The 17,964-nt window shown below is 34.8% G+C and overlaps 1 protein-coding gene across 1 annotated transcript in view; it reads right to left on the bottom strand.

Moving 5' to 3' along the window:
- Nucleotides 1-17,964, bottom strand: part of GFRAL (GDNF family receptor alpha like) — a 59,811-nt gene that overhangs the window by 29,071 nt on the left and 12,776 nt on the right. The window contains exons 4-6 of the mRNA XM_074397082.1: nt 16,796-16,849; nt 15,372-15,702; nt 7,389-7,639 (exon numbers count right to left, since the gene is read on the bottom strand). Of these exons, the coding sequence (XP_074253183.1) occupies nt 7,389-7,639; nt 15,372-15,702; nt 16,796-16,849 (636 nt within the window). The remainder of the gene's footprint in view (nt 1-7,388; nt 7,640-15,371; nt 15,703-16,795; nt 16,850-17,964) is intronic.

Consider the following 17,964-nt stretch of genomic DNA (forward strand, 5'->3'; position numbering starts at 1 on the left):
CTATGATTTGCCAGGTCATCACTTTGTTATCAGGATCATTAAGGAGGTATGCAGGTCAGTAACTCTTCACATATCCATACAAACAGCTGACACAGGCAAAAAGTGTCATTTACTGAGACCAAAGAAGCAGGATGTTTTAAGCACAGTATAAGAGTAGGTAAGAATTAATAGAATATTTCCAACAAGTCACTGAAAAGATGTTCCATATTGTTTATACTAAAAATATAAATTAAAAATAAGGAAATTTTTCTCATTAAAAATGTAATTGGAACAAACTGGGGTTTTTTGTTTGTTTGTTTGTTTCTACCAAACTTAAAAATGCACAAATCTTATGGTCTAGTAATTCCACCACTTGAAACCTATTTTGTTGAAATGCCAGTAAATATGTGCAATAACATTTATTGCAGCAATGTCTGTAAAAACAATTGCATTCAAAGAAAATATTCACATCAAAAGATTACTTAACAATTATGTTGTAGCTATATTATATGATGTGATCTTAAGAACTAAGCTACCATATATGTAAATACTTGAAAATGGGTCTACCATATATTTTTTAAGTTTAAAAAGCAAGCTGTAAAACAGTAAGTATAGTTTAATGTCCTTAAAAAGGTGTGTGTGTGGGGTGTGTGTGTGTGTGTGTGTGTGTGTGTGTGTGTGTGTCAGGGTAAAGGAGACATGTCTGGGTACATACAAGGTATTCAAAGTATGCATGCATTACAAGAAAAAGTTCAAAAGAATATACACCAAGCCTATTAACGCTGGCTATCTCTTGAGAATGGGGTTATTTCTGTACTCTGAATTTGTTTAAGCATGTATCACATTTGTATTGCTATGTTTTCCATCCCTTGTACGATTTACTAAACAGAGGTTTTCTGCTTTATCTTTTCCTTTTTCTTTTCAATTGTATTTTAGGTTCAGGGGTACATGTGCAGATCATGCAGGATTGTTGCATAGGTACATACATGGCAAGATGGTTTGCTGCCTCCATCCCCCGGCACCTATATCTGGCATTTCTCCCCATGTTATCCCTCCCCAACCTCCCTATCCCCTCGCCCTCCCATAGCTCCCCATAACAGACCCCAGTGTGTGAGGATCCCCTTCCTCTGTCCATGTGTTCTCATTGTTCAACACTTGCCTATGAGTGAGAACATGTGGTGTCTGATTTTCTGTTCTTGTGTCAGTCTGCTGAGAATGTTTTCCAGATTCATCCATGTCACTACAAAGGACACAAACTCATCGTTTTTTATGGCTGCATAGTATTCCATGGTGTATATGTGCCACATTTTCCTTGTCTAGTCTGTCATCCATGGGCATTTGGGTTGGTTCCAGGTCTTTGCTATTGTAAACAGTGCCACAATGAACATACGTGTGCCTGTGTCTTTATAATAGAATGATTTATAATCCTTTGGGCGCATATATATATATGCGCATATATACATACATACACACACATACACCCAGTAATGGGATTGCTGGGTCAAATGAAATTTCTAGTTCTAGGTCCTTGAGGAATCGCCACACTGTCTTCCACAATGGTTGAACTAATTTAAACTTCCACCAACAGTGTAAAAGTGTTCCTATTTTTCCACATCCTCTCCAGCGTCTGTTGTCTCCAGATTTTTTAATGATCACCATTCTAACTGGCGTGAGATGGTATCTCAATGTGGTTTTGATCTGTTTTTTCTTAATCCTCTTTCTCTTCCTCTTCCTCCACCTTCCCTCTTTTCTCTACTTCTTTTCCTTCTTCTCCTTCCTCTTCCTCCCCCTCTTCCTCCTTCTTTCCTTCTACTTCTCCTGCTCCTCTTTCCTTTTTTCTTTTCCTCCTTCCCTCCTCCTCCTTCCTTTTCCTCCTTCTCTTCTGTCTCCTTTTTCTTTTAATTATTCAAATGAAGGAGATGAGTCTTTAGGGGCAGAATGGTGATATTTCCTATCTCTTTTAGTTGACTATACAACTGGTATTTAAAAAAATGCTCTGGTAAATGCAAAAAGAACATTTCTATCAGCTTAAGGTACATCCTCCCCACTCCTTCAGTATAATGAACTAAACACAATAATGGATCCTTTCATTTTTTGTGTGTTTATGGTCCTCAGTCTCTTAAATTCCTCTCTCTGCCATGTCTCTCATCTCTCTATTAGTAAGTGCCACAAATTTGTTCTGTGCTACAGAATATTACAGACAAGTAAGTTTGTTGTGAATCCAGAGGTTAGCAGGTAAGTGGAGGTTGGTGACAGAACACAAGGTATGTACAGGATGTTCTTCTGCCTGAGTCTAGTCCTGTGCACAGGGACAGACAAGGGCTCTTCACTGCATTTTCAAAACTCAGTACTCAGAACAGAACTATGAAGTTCGGACTAACAGGGCTTTGGAGGATATGAAACAGATACAAGTTGTTTTTGCTTTTTTTTTTTTTTTTTTCTTTATCATTTCACAAACAGGAGAACATAGTGGGCTCCAAGTCAACCAGCCAGGGTCATGACTATACCACACCCCAAAGTAGAACCCCAGGCAAGCTATTTAATCTCATAAATTTATGAAAGTGAACGACATGTTAGTAAGTCTTAAAATCAGTTTAGTGGGTAGTGGTCAGCATTGGGGAACAATAGAGTAAAGCAATAAAAATTTGTAGCAAACAGAATATATTGCATAAAAAAGAGTACAGAGCTAACATTAAAAAATACAAAACTAATATAATAAAGTAATATAGCGATCAAATGAGTTTGACCTCTATATTACTCAAATGAATAATACAGAGGTCAAACGAGTGGCCTGAGGTCAAATGAGTTTGAGAAATGATGTATTTAATTAAGCAAATGTGACCAACTGAAAAGCCTCCCTTCATTGTCCTCTCAGTTCTACTCAATTGTGAGCCTTTCAAATAAAGAAAGCAGAAGCTAAACGGTTTTGAAAACATACTGTAATGATGGATATTTTGAAAATGCATGAAAATACTAGGCTGATATGAGAAGTCAGGGCAAGGATGAGAAACATACTTTCTTCAAAAAATATCCTGTGCTACTTCCATATATTTGAGGCAATGGATAAAGATTTTTTAGAATTGGCAAGGCCTAAGGATTTCATTTTTGGTTTTGTTTGGAATTTTTGCTATTAATTCAAGTACAGTCATCACTCAGTATCTGTGAGTTCTGCCTTCGTGGACTCAACCAACTTTGGATCAAAATGTTTGGGAGAAAGAACCAATTTTAAAATAACAGCACGACAATAAAATATAATATGAATGTAAAAGATATATTATATCTGCTATTTACATAGCATTACATGGAAATCATGTATTAGGTATTATAAGTAATCTAGAGATTATTTAAAGTATATGGAAGGATATGCATAGGTTATATGCAAATAGTACACCGTTTTATATCAGAGACTTGAACATGAACAAATTTTGGTATCTATTAGAGTCCTGGAATTAATTTCCCATGGATACCAAGGGACAAATCCACCAAGAACGGTGACCAAAGGCCTTTGAGATTCCTTTAATTCTATAAACCTATCATTTGAAATTCCTAGTCTTAGTAGGTAATATTTGGAGCAAAACTTCCTACAGTTTAGAGTCTTCCTAGGTGAGTAAAGTGAAATAATTATGAGTTTTCATTTTTCTAAAGCATTCATATGGTACTTCAATGTTTATGGATTTTAAAATGTCCATCTTTAGTGCCTCTTCAAATGTTTTGCTCTGAAAAATTTTTTTTTTTGAAGGCAAATTCTGTCTTTATTGGGCACATGCCATGATCCAGGAGATTATGAATCACAGTCTTTAGAAAGTGGCAGAGAACTCACATTGTTGTGTGTCAGCACCACTTAATATTTTTATGTAGAGATAGCTAAATGCAGGAACAAAAACATTATTTTGCTTTACTTTTCACAGAAATAATTCAGAATAGATAAACTAAACATGCATATACAATATTAAGATCTTTCAATTGAGATGAAGTCTGGGGATTTGAATTCTTCTACTAAAATCCCAAATAACAACCTAAAGATTTGGCCTAAAATACGTCCTTAGAGTGTTATGTATATCATTTTACCTCCACTTTAATTGTTGTCCTAACTGAGCTAACTGTTAAACTTGCATTTAGTTATTATCATTAATATCTTTTTTAAAAATTGCATTTCAGGTTTTGGGGTACATGTGAAGAACATGCAAGATTGTTGCATAGGTACCCACATAGCAGTGTGGTTTGCTGCCTTCCTTCCCCTCACCTGTATCTGTCATTTCTCCCCATGCTATCTCTTCCCACCTCCCCACCCCCCCGCCCCTCCCCCATTTCCCCCCAACGGACCCCAGTGTGTAGTGCTCCCCTCCCTGTGTCCATGTGTTCTCATTGTTCAACACCCGCTTATGAGTGAGAATATGCGGTGTTTGATTTTCTGCTCTTGTGTCAGTTTGCTGAGAATGATGGTTTCCAGGTTCATCCAGATCAGAGCAGAACTGAAGGAAATAGAGACACAAAAAACTCTTCAAAAAATCAATAAATCCAGGAGCTGGTTTTTCGAAAAGATCAACAAAATAGACAGACCACCAGCCAGATTAATAAAAAAGAAAAGAGAGAATAACCAAATTGATGCAATAAAAAATGATAAACGGGATATCACCACAGATTCCACAGAAATCCAAACCATCATAAGCGATTATTACACACAAGTCTATGCACATAAACTAGTAAACCTGGAAGAAATGGATAAATTCCTGGACACTCGCATCCTCCCAAGCCTAAACCCAGAAGATGCCGAAACCATGAATAGACCAATAACAAGGTCTGAAGTCGAGGCAGCAATTAAGAGCCTACCACCCAAAAAAAGCCCAGGTCCAGATGGGTTCACAGCCGAATTCCACCAGACACACAAAGAGGAGCTGGTACCATGCCTTCTGAAACTATTCCAGACAATCCAAAAAGAGGGAATCCTTCCCAAATCATTTTATGAGACAAACATCATCCTGATACCAAAACCCGGCAGAGACTCAACAAGAAAAGAAAACTTCAGGCCAATATCCATGATGAACATAGATGCAGAAATCTTCAATAAAATACTGGCAAGCTGATTGCAACAGCATATCAAAAAGCTCATCCACCATGATCAAGTAGGATTCATCCCAGGGATGCAAGGCTGGTTCAACATACGCAAGTCCATAAACATAATTCACCACATAAACAGAACCAAAGACAAAAACCACATGATTATCTCAATTGATGCAGAGAAGGCCTTTGACAAAATTCAACAGCCCTTTATGCTAAAAACCCTCAATAAACTAGGTATTGACGGAACGTATCTCAAAATAATAAAAGCTATTTAAGACAAACCATCAGCCAATATCATACTAAATGGGCAAAATCTGGAAGCATTCCCTTTGAAATCTGGAACTAGACAAGAATGCCCTCTCTCACCACTCCTATTCAATATAGTACTGGAAGTTCTAGCCAGAGCAATCAGGCAATAAAAAGAAATAAAGGGTATTCAAATTGGAAAGGAGGAAATCAAATTGTCTCTATTTGCTGAAAATGTTATAGTACCCAAACAGTATGAAAATTTAACACAATTGTAATTATGTTTGAGAAAACAGGTTTAGAACTAGAATGTTTAGACCTGTATTTTTAGAGAATTTTTACCAAATAAACTGAGTCATTAATAACCTAAGAGTCAACATGCTTCTTCATACAACTTAATATAGAGAAAGAGCCTATAAATAACCATTATTACGTAACAGTATATATTACTATAAGTTTAATTTGGTTAATACCAAATCAGTTACTTGATATTTTCCTGCTGTAATCTTATGAGCCATTCATTGTAAATACTTTCAGTTTCAATAGAACTAATATTAATAAGAGAGGAAAATTAGAGACTATGACTTATACAACACTGCAGTTCTTCTCTGTATTATGATTTCAGCTGAAATATATCTGTAGTGCTAATTATAGAAATTGTGGTGAATATTCTGCAGAAAACACTGTTGAAATCAAAACCATACACTCTGAGTTGTGTGTCTATTACCTAACATACAACAAATCATAATTTTATCGAATTAGGTAATGTACATCTCTAAGTATCTGTAAAGAAAAACAGAAATATAAATGTATAAATGCATATTTGTATACATATATGCAGTATATATATGTATATAGATATAAATACAGATGTAGGTATAGATATATATCTGTCAAACACTTTCAATAAATATAAAGATTTTGTTTGCTAAGAAACAGTGAAGATCCATTATTTCCTTCTAAAAACAGTACCTGCAGATATGGTAATTACAACTAGGGACCTAGGAGGTAAGGGGCTGTGGAAGTTTGGGGACATAGATGGTTGCATGGTCTAACCCTGAAGATGGATAATAAGAGAGGTCTTGAATTAGTACATGATCACATCTTTAGGTTTTTTCCTTAAGACTCAGAAAGGTCCCTTTTGACCATTTGCTCACTTTGAGATGCGGAACAAATTATTTAATTTCCTAAGTATCAATTTTCTTGTCCCTAAATTAAATAATAACTTTGGAAAATATGTTTTCCATCTCACATTATAGGTTGATCAGCAGATATGTTAAAGACCATGGGGAGAAAAACTAAATTGAAGACTGAACATACTATACGTAGGTAAGGACCTCCAATTATAGTAGGTTGTTAGAGTAACGATTCATGATTAATCTAACCTTCAATATTCATATCCTTATGTAGTCCTTTCCCACAGTGACTCTGAGGTTCACCATTGTGATTTGCTTTGTCCAGTGAAATATTTACAAATGTAAGAGTAGCAGATACTAGATAGCTGCATAATGGGGTTGAGCCATTAGGAAGTCTTCTGCTGCCATGTAAGAGTTTTCGGCTATACTGCTGAAGATGTCATATGGAAGAGAATCACACCATCCCAGCAAATGGTGTCTGCTAATACCATCTCGGACCAAACAGGCTCCGCAGAGTATATAGGTACCAGATGACGATAGGCACGAGTGAAAAGACCACCAGAAGAGCCAATCAGCTGAGCAAAACCCAGTATGTAGAAATGTGATAAAATAAATGGTTATTGTTTTAAACCATTGTTTTATAACAAGTATAGATACTTGTGGTTTGTTATGTAGCAACAGATACTTAATATATCAATTTATCTGATAGAGTAAACATTCTATGCTTTGACACTGAAATCAATAAATGATAACTAAGAGTGATCTATCATAAATTTTAAAAATGGACTGTTTTCAGGTGAGTAAAATAGCAAATACACAGAACATAATTAGAAAGCAAATTTTCAAATGCAGTAAGAAACACAAAAATATCTTTGTAAATAAATTTTCTGTGCTGGATTATCACTTTGTACTGTATATGCAAAAACAAAATATATACAGATAGAGAATTTTGTTTGGGGAACTTACTGAAACACGATTTTCTATGAAGCATGTGCTGGAAAATCTTGCACACAGATTCCTCATTTGGTGTAATGGCCCTACAGGTACATTGCACTTGAAGGATTGTCCCAAGGATATCTATGTAAGCAGCTTTGCAGTCATCATTTCCTGAACAAGTGAGGTCCTGTTTGCTCAAGGCACTAATGCAATTCTCATCTTCATGGCACTTTCTAGTCACACGCTGCCAGCATTTTGACTGAAATGTTCTATAGTGCTTCCTAGAGAAAGAATGAAGCAAAATAATTAAATTTCAAATAATATTATTTCGCATTAACATGTGATCCCCTATCACCTAATGAATGACATAAAACACAGTGCCTTTGAGATGCTAGTAGGTAGTTGAAAAGTAAATTTATAATTTGTAAAGTTCCCACAGGGAGTATGGGAGAAATTGTAATTTTGTGAATTATTGTCTTTTTGTGTGTGTGATGAAAGACAGAGGCTAAGTTGAGGATTCCCTGGATGGATTTTCCTTTATGAGTAATTTTATTCCATGTACGATGATGAGGTATGAACTACTTCAGAGATTATTGGCAATTTTTTGTGCCGAATACAGTTCTGTGGCTTGTCTTTGGCCACTGTCTCACACCAAGTGATTTCCAACAAGTTACTTGACCTTTCAAGTCAGTTATCTCACAGGATGGGAGGGGCTTTACACTTTCTCAACAGACTAAGCAGACTAATTAAAATTTACAATATGTTGTGAGGTATTAGTTTTCTATGTATTTGATTATTCCTGTAATAACAGTGAATGAAAGTCTGGATAATGTACACTAATTTCATTTTTGAATTTTTAACAATAAGAATACATTTTTATTAACGGATGCAAGAATAATAATCTTTCAATTTAATATTTGTTACCTAAAATTGCCTTTTAATCTTTCTTGAGTAGGATGCCACCAAACATGTATGAAAGCTCTATGAGTATATGACACTTTCATGAGGTTATTTGTCCACCTGGGTGCTACTATGTTAAAAAACCAAAGTTGCATTGTTTTTCATAATTAAATATTTAATTCATCTCAGAGTACAAGCTTTTTAATATAATAATAAACTTTAATTAATGCATATTAAATTTATAATTAAGGAAATACTACAAATTTTCTGAACATATATTTTTTAGGCTAGAAGAACAAACATATTCCTTCAATGCAGTTAAAGGTTACATATAAGATATCTTCTAAATATAACTTTCAGAAGTTTGACTATCATTTAGATAGAGAATATATCTGTACCTATATGCTATTTATTCATTTTAAATATGTGTTTTACTAAGTTTAAATTGCATAATTTAGCTACTTACAGACAAGTAGGTAAATTTTCACTCAGAAAATTAACCATGAAATATTGCCAAAATGATAACTAAACAATATTTAATTTAAAAAGTATTACTTTGGTACACTGGATACCAAAATCATTTGAAATGTAATGGATGAAATTCTCCAGATAAAAGACATAGTATGACTGAATGGATTAAATGAATTAAAAATTTAAAAAGCCAATGATCTGTTAACTCTAAGAAGCAGACATCATTTGTAAAGAAACACATAGAGTGAAAATAAAAGGATGCAAAAAGATGTTCTATGCCAATGGAAACAAAAAAAAAAAGCAGGAGTAGCTGCACTTTTTTTCAGACAAAATAGATTTTAAGACAAAAACTATAAAAAGAGACAAAGAACGTAATTATATAATGACAAAAAGTTCAATTCAGCAAGAGGATATAACAATTGTAAATATATATGCAACAAACACTGCAGTACCTAGACATGTAAAGCAAACGGTATTAGAGCTAAAGAGAGAGACTTCAATATCTCACTTTCAGCAATGGACAGATCATCTAGACAGAAAATCAGCAAAGAAATATCAGGCTTAATCTGCACTACAGATAAAATGGACCTTTAGATATTTACAGGACATTTCACACAATAGTTGAAGAATATACATTATTCTCTTCAGCATGTAGATCATTCTCAACGATAACCCATATGTTAGCTCACAGAGCAAGTCTTAAAAATTTCAAAATAATTGAAATCACATCAAGTATTTTCTCTGATGACAATGGAATAAAACTAGAAATCAATAGTAAGAGAAACTTTGAACACTATGCAAATACATGGAAATTAAACAATATGCTCCTGATTTATCAGTGTGCCAATGAAGAAATTAAGAGTAAAATTTAGAAGTTTACTAAAGCAATGAAAATGGAAGCACAACATACCAAAACCTATGGGATATGGCAAAAGCAGTATTAAGAGGAAAGTTTATAGCAATAATCACTTACATGAGAAAAGTAGAATAACTTCAGGCTGGGTGCAGTGGCTCATGCTTGTAATCCCAGCACTTTGGGAGGCCAAGGCAGGCAGATCATGAGGTCAGGAGATCAAGACTATCCTGGCCAACATGGTGAAACCCCATCTCTACTAAAAATACAAAAATGAGCTGGGTGTGGTGGGACGTGCCTGTAATCCCAGCTACTCTGGAGGCTGAAGCAGGAGAATCACTTGAACCAGGGAGTTAGAGATTACAGTGAGCCGATATCATATCACTGCCCTCCAGCCTGGTGATGAGTGAGACGCTGTATGTATGTATGTATATATATATATATATATATATATATATATATATATATATATATATAGAAAGAAAGAAAGAAAAGAAGAATACAAAAAAGAAAAGAAAAACTTCAAATTAACAACCTAGCAATGCATCGTAAAGAACTAGAAAATCAAGAGCAAACTGAACCCAAAATAGTAGAAAATAAATATGAATAAATATCAGAGAATAAATAAAAGGGAAATAAAAAAATTATAGAAGATTAACAAAATGAAAATTTGGTCTTCTGGAAAGATAAAGTCTCCAAATCATCAGCCAGACTAATAAAAAGAGACAGAAGATCTAAATAAAAAATCAGATATTTAACAGGAAACATTACAACTGATAGCACAAATATTTAAAGGATCATTAGAGATTACTATGAGCAAATATATGCCAATGCACCAGAAAATCTAAAGTACGTAAATAAATTTTTAGACACATACAGCCTACCAAGATTGAACTATGAAGAAATCCAAATCCTGAACAGACCAGTAACAAGTACTAAGATAAAAGCTATGAAAAAAAGTCTCCCAGCAAGAGAAAACCTAGGACTTGATGCTAAATTTTACCAAAAATTTAGAGCAGCCTACCAATTCTACTCAAAATATTTCCAAAAATAGAGGAAAGAATACTTCCAAACTCATTCTACGAGGCCAGTATCACCCTTATACCAAAACCAGACAAGACATATCAAGAAAAATAAACTATAAGCCAATTTTCCCGAAGAACATTAATGCAAAAATCCTCAACAAAATCCTAGCAAAACAAATTCAACAACACATTAAAATTTTTTCATCATGAAAAAGTGGGATTTATCCTAGTGATACAAGGATGGTTCAACATGCAAATCAATCAATTTGATACAACATATCAACAAAATGAAGGTCAAAAACTAATGATCTTTTCGATTGATGCTGAAAAAACATTTGATAATGTTCTACATGCCTTCATGATAAAACCCTCAAAACCTGGATATAGGAAGAATATACCTCAACAGAATAAATGCCACATATGACAGACTAGACCCATAGCTAGTATCATATGGAAGGGGGAAAAATTGAAAGCTTTTTGTCTAAGATATGTGATGAGACAAGGATGCCTACTTCCATCACTGTTATTCAACGTAGTACTGGAAGTCCTAGCTGAGCAATTAGACAAAGAAAAAGAGGGGGGAGGGGCACCCCAAATTAGGAAAGCAGAAAAATTATCCTTGTTTGCAAATTATATAGTTTTATATTTGAAAAGACCCAAAGACTCCGCCAAATAACACTTAGAACTGATCAACAAATTCAGTAAAATTACAAGACATAAAATCACAAGACATAAAAATCAGTAGCATTTCTATATGCTAACAGCAAACAATCTGAAAAGCAAATCTTGAAAGTAGTCCCATTTGCAATAGCTACCAATAAACTGAGATACTTAGAGTATGTCTAAATGTCCAAAAGAGACTAAGCAAATTAACTAAGCTACATCCATGCAATGGGATACTATACAGCCATTCAAAAATTTGAGAGTTTTATTTCTTCTAAAAAAAATGGGATACATGTGCAGAACGTGCATGTTTACTACACAGGTACACGTGAGCTATGGTTGTTTGCTACAACCTTTGACCCATTCTCTGAGTTCCCACCCCTTATCCCCTACCCCTAACAGGCCCCAATGTGTGAATTTTCTTATGTGCAATTATGGAAGGATCTTTAATGCACATTTAGGGAAAAGTGACAAAAATAATGTACAGAGAAGTATATAATATGATGCCACCTGTTTTAAATAAAGAATACATACTTTTTAAAAGTATTTAGAATATTTTCCAAGCAAATACCTTATTATTACTTTTTTGAGTAATATCAAAATATCATGTATTATAATTTTCTGTAAATACCCAAGCTTTTGTGAAATTGGCAAGACATAATCTCACCTCCGAGAGGGTATCTGTTCTAGAGAAAATTAATTGAGAAATGGCTCTTAAATTGTCCTCTTTGGCTTTTAAAAAATAAAGGAATTTCAAATTCCATCATGAATTGGAAAATCTGGAACAGGGACAAATTATTTTTTAAAACTGAAGTGCCCTGCTTTGCCTACATACAGGCTCTTCTGCAAAAAATTATCATAAAGGGCTTACTATTCTCATCGAAGAAGTGGTTTTCTACTTGGATATATGTTTTTCATCTGAATTACATTAGCAATAATTTAATATAAATGCTAGAAATCTCCCCGAGGCAAAATTTGCTTGGAAAAATGATAGGATTTGTCTTTTCACATTGACTACTAATATTATATAACATTTCTGTCACCTCTGTAAAGTACTCATTAAGGGACTATTTGCACATAGTGAAAGGAAATTGAAGACACACAGTCCTTACTCTTGAACAAATCTAAGAAAGAAATTACATGTGAGAAAACATGTACATGTATCTTACAATATAAAAATTAAGTGTACAATATTCAAAAGTGAGAGGAAGGGAGATGACATTTTTTGAATGCTTATCCCATTCCAGACCCCACACCAAATATTTTGAAAAGGTGGTTAAACCTGGGAGTCTTTGTGGGGGAAAATTATGAACTCTATGTCAGTTCATCTGAGAAGGTGTTGATACCAAGGGGAGGTTAGTGTAAGAGTGTGTGGTTCAGAGTCTATCACAGGAATTCTCAAGGACTGTAGAAGCAGAGCCATCACTTGCTATTAAAATATTTTCTTTGATGTGTATACTCAGAAACAGCATGCTTTGAAAGTTGAATGCTAACAGCTTCCAGATAACTAGATATGATATATAAAGCCCTGGCACTGGAATCAGGCAAAGTAGGGTACCCACCTGTGAATAAATCTGATATTTTTATAGTGATAGCTATTGAAACAATGGTATCCTCTGGCCCCGGCTAGTTAATATATTATTAGGTTTGTTGATGTAGGAATGTGATAGTTAGAAAGGCAGAATAGTAATAGTTTTAGTTCATTTGATGTGAGAAAAGTAGTGCAATCAAGTATGTTTAACATATTTTATTTATTTTAAGTGATACCATTATTTTATGTACAATAACAAAAAACCCCACCTGTTGGGACTTAAATTATGGCAAATGTCTTTGTCATATTTTTTTTTTATTTCAAATATGTTAGGGATGTTAAAATAAGTAAAAAGAAATCACATCTAATAAGGATTTTTGAGATGATAAATGAGTTTGAAAAACTTAAGTTGCATTATAAAATTTTTCACTGCCTTTATTATTCACTCAAGAAAAATAATAAGCCTTAAAATAACTAACACACATTTGAATGAAAAATTCTTGAATAAAATTTTAAGAACTTTGGTATCCTATGTGATGAGTTGAAGAGATAGGTTGATGCTCTAGGACTCTGCTTAGCTCCTTATCACTAATTTCATAGAATGTGTGCTATAAGGAAGCAGTTCTTTTTAAAAACTGTTTAAAAGATCTGGAACTAATTTGCAAGTTAGAGTGACTGAGAATGAGAGCAGACATAGTTAAAAAGCTAAAAGAAAGAATATTACTAAAAACGTTCAGGAAGCTGATGTCACTACTTTTTTCTCTTTTGCCAGTGGTTGAAACAAGGAGACAAACAGGACAAATCACACACTGAGCCACCTACATGTCTGAAGTCCTAGGTAGTGTCCCACAAGCCCTTATATGATACAGGCTTGTTTGCACCCACTCAGTTAAATCTCTCACCTCATCCTCTTTCTTTCCCTTTTGCACATTCTACCCTCACTGCTTTTCTGACATGACATGTATATGTTTTCCTCAGCACTGGCTAGTCAGTTTGCTTAGTAACTTTTCTCTCAGATTATCTACTGAGAGAGGCCCATTTTCTCACTTCAAGTATGGTAAAATGCTTCCCGTGAGGACCATCCCATTTACCCTCCAACTCTTTGAGCCCATTCGCAATCCCTTTTATTCTGTTCTTTTTTAAACTCCAGAGCACTCATTGCCTTAAAACAACATATACATTTTTTAAATTTAGTATCTGTCTTCTCCCTGGACTATAAGATCCATATGCATTTGTTTCTCTTACTCACCATTGCCTAGAGTAGTAGTATGTGCGTGATTATCTTTTTTTGAATTAATAAATAAATGACTAACATTACTCCCCCAGGAATCAGAGGTGTGAGATTGGAAAGAGGAGAATGAGTACATTTCTACAATCATGGTATACATGTGTGCTAGGGATGTCCAAACCACACTTGTATAGAGCATCCTTGACATAAGTAATTCCAAAAAAGACTCCATCTTACATTTCATAGGGTGCTTTTCCAACAGGAACAAAATGTTTTGCTAAATAAACTAGATGACATCCAACTAGATAAGGATATAAACAAGCATACTCTTCCACTATCTGTCCTCCCAAGAGGACTCTGGCCATAAAGAGAGTAGGACTTCAGCAGCTCAAAATGGCCATCTTACCTGACACTGCCTTGCCATTGCTCATGATAAGCACCCAGCATCTACTGCCAAGGATTCTGCCTACATCAAAGACTCTTCCTTGCAAGATCAATGGACAGCCCAGATAAGACTAGAAGAATCTTTTTGTTTTTGTCACTCTGCCTGGACTTGTTCATTAACCATCTTCTCTGTCCCTTTTCTTTTAATGTTAAATGTTACTTTGTTGTGGAATGTTTCACCTATAACACTTACATATTGATTAACTATATTATTATGTACGGTTTGCCATATCGACTGATTTGTGAGGTGGCTTGAGCCTGTGTGCCTATGGCTCTGATGACAAAGTGAATGAGAAGTACTAAGGAGACTGCCTCTTTGGGAACTCCATGTAGCTTGTGGCTTTTGTGATCGAACGGTATTAATTAAAGCCTAACATTGTGAAAAGATACAACTATGTGTGGACCTGATTATCTCTGACCTTGCACCACTCTTGTGAGTATTTAAGCTACCTTCTTCTTCCTGTTCTCCAGCCTGAGACAGAAAGAATTTATTTTGAAGTTTGAATGGTCTCCTTGCCAAAATAATAAGATTTATAAAAGCTGTATGTAATTAAACAACAACAACAAAAAACAATTTAAAAAGCTGATATATAAGTCAGATATATTAACCAATTCATTAGTCTAACTTGAATATGTAATTTTTATAATACCATGTCATGGCTACCACACTTTGACATATGAAATTTTTTATTTCAAAAATCCATTCTGATTTGAATTTCAAAGACAATACTGCACATACGCCACAGATTCAAAAAAAATATGAATTGTCTGGCTTTATTTACACTGTATCGGACCATGGTGGGAACTCTAGCTAATGTAATGAGATCAAGTGTTAGGACTAGACTGTAACAAATAAGGTGCCAAAATAAGAAAGTAAGGTATGAGTGTTTTTACCCACCTGCATAATTCATCATTTTGACAGCTGTGAATTACACTGAGGCAAGTAGGGGGTGGAACCATGTTCATTGCACATGGCTTGCTGTGAAGAGCTTCTTTGGACTGCTGACAAGGTATATCAGACTGAGTACAGTCACAAAAAGCCAACATCTGGGCGATGTTAAAAGGTATATTTTGATAGAAGAACCGTATGGCTGCTTGGCAATGTTTCACATCACACAGATTTCCATTTGCTGAGCAAGCTTTAAGGTAAGAGGCCAACTGTGCATTACAGACCACATCCCCTACACATGCCTCTGCCACTTCCAAACAGGACCATATCCTTCTGAATCCTGAAAGCAATGATATGCCCATGTTGTGGAAAAATAAATACAAAGCTGTACATACAGAATCTATAAAACACTGTGAGAAGTCTATGAGCAAAATACAATGATGTACCAATGTCCTATTTTTGGCAAACATTACATTTTTTAGAACAAGTATAAATTTACTGAGAAATAGTAGACTTATTGGAATCATCTTTCATCTATATGGGATATTGTGATCCAGAGTAATGGGAAGTGTGTAGGGCCAAAAGTGAGCTGAAGAAAAAATCTTATAGTCCAAGGTTTTCAAATGTAAACAATAAATCTTCAGATACTGCATTTGAACTATATAGCTTATGGTTAGCTCATTGGCTCAAGGCAAAATGATTCTTGTTCTGCTGTACATTTTTGTGAGGGGAATCTTGAATAGAGGCTCCACACAGTTATTCTAGCATATATAAATGTTCATATTTCTACATATACACAAGTATGCACAAAACAGTTGGTGCCAAATAATTTATATGATCACAAATATCCATGAAATGTAATCAATATCTAGTATTTGGGCTTTCGTTTGTTTTTTTGAGACAAGGCCTTATTGTAGAGTGGCATGATCTCAGCTCACAGCAACTTCCATCTCATTGGCTCAAGTGATCCTCCTGCCTCGGCCTCCCAATGAGCTGGGATCACAGGCACACATGCCCCCATGCCCAGCTAAGTTTTTATTTTTGTTTTTGCTTTTGTTTTTGTAGAGACAGAGTTTTGCCATGTTTCCCAGGCTGGTCTAAAACTTCTGGGCTCAAAGGATCCACCTACCTCAGCTTCTCAAAATGCTAGGACTGCAGGTGTGAGCCACCACGCCCAACCTACTATTTGGTTTTAATTATTAAGTATTTCTTAGCACATCTATAAATTGATAATGAATGGGCAAAGTAAATGCTTTGATATCATCATTAGCAGAAGAAATGAAATGATTTTGTTGCATTTTATTATATTAGAACTGTTAAACCACATAATTTATTTTGTATTAACGTATCTTTAAGAAGCCTGGTAACTGCATTTTAAATTATATTGTCAATTATTTGCAATGCCGATCAAAATAATAACATATAAATATTACCATGATGGGAAGGTGTAGTTAGATTCCATTTGAATTTATCCTCTTTCATGTTATCTAGAAGGAAAATGAAGAAACTATTTCATTATTGAACAACTTTCTAAATTTCCTAGGAAAATGTGGGCTACGTTTATAAATGAATAAAGCCCAGATATATTCAAGCATAAGTACATATAAGGTTATCTAACATTTAACCCTTGTTATTCAAAATTAGTATGGTATAGATGAAGAAAATAAGCCTCTGAAATATCATTCAAGTGAGCTAAACATCCCTACTCTGAGGATTCAGTTACTTCAAGACTTAAACAAATGCTGGTGACTAGACGGTGTGCACAGAGTAAACAAACAGTGGACACTGACTGGGGAGAAAAAAACAGAAGGAATATTTTCTGAGCACCATCTCCCACCCCCGCCAACATAAAAACCCTCGTAAGTAAGGTAGTTTGAATTAGTTTGAATACAGTTTTAAAATCAATCCCATCTCTGATTATCTTACCCTCCAAGAGTTCTTAGAAATTAAAATTAGAGTATTAGAAAATTTCATCAGTGGAAATGAACTCAGTGTTCATCTAATTTCAAGATCTTTAAAGAAACATTGGTTGGTTCCCTACTATGTACCAGGTGACAAACTGAGGTTGCAAATCTGCAGTCCCTGTCATCAAGCAGCTCATAGCCTAGAAGGAAATACAGACATAAAATTAAGCTAAAAGAAAACAGAGGGAACATTAATGTATCCATACAGTGACAAGGGAATCAGATAAAATGATTTTCATTGTAGAGGGAAAATTATTATGTTTTCATTGTATATTAAGATATTAACTTTTGTTATGGCATAAATGTCCCTTCATGATTGTGTACTAATCTGAGCTGTTTGTTCATATTACCTATCCTACTAGTCTAGTGCACATATAAGATGATACTATCACAAGAAACTTACTTCTGCCCCCAGGTGTGTCATGGCCTTCCAGACTCCTTACGTTGTCCAAGTTATTCTCACTAGGCATTGTTTTTCATGTGGTTAACTGATCAAGCCTCAGCTTGAGAATCACTCTTCTTGATGCCACCCATCATCCTATCTCTCTGAGGAAGATCTGGAGGTTCCTACTTCTGTGCTACTATTCCATATTTAATAAAATCCCAGTAAGCAGATCCCAGTAAATTGTATAGCTTTT

The sequence above is a fragment of the Saimiri boliviensis genome, chromosome 4, assembly GCF_048565385.1.
Source record: "Saimiri boliviensis isolate mSaiBol1 chromosome 4, mSaiBol1.pri, whole genome shotgun sequence".
NCBI classification, from domain to species: Eukaryota; Metazoa; Chordata; class Mammalia; order Primates; family Cebidae; genus Saimiri; species Saimiri boliviensis.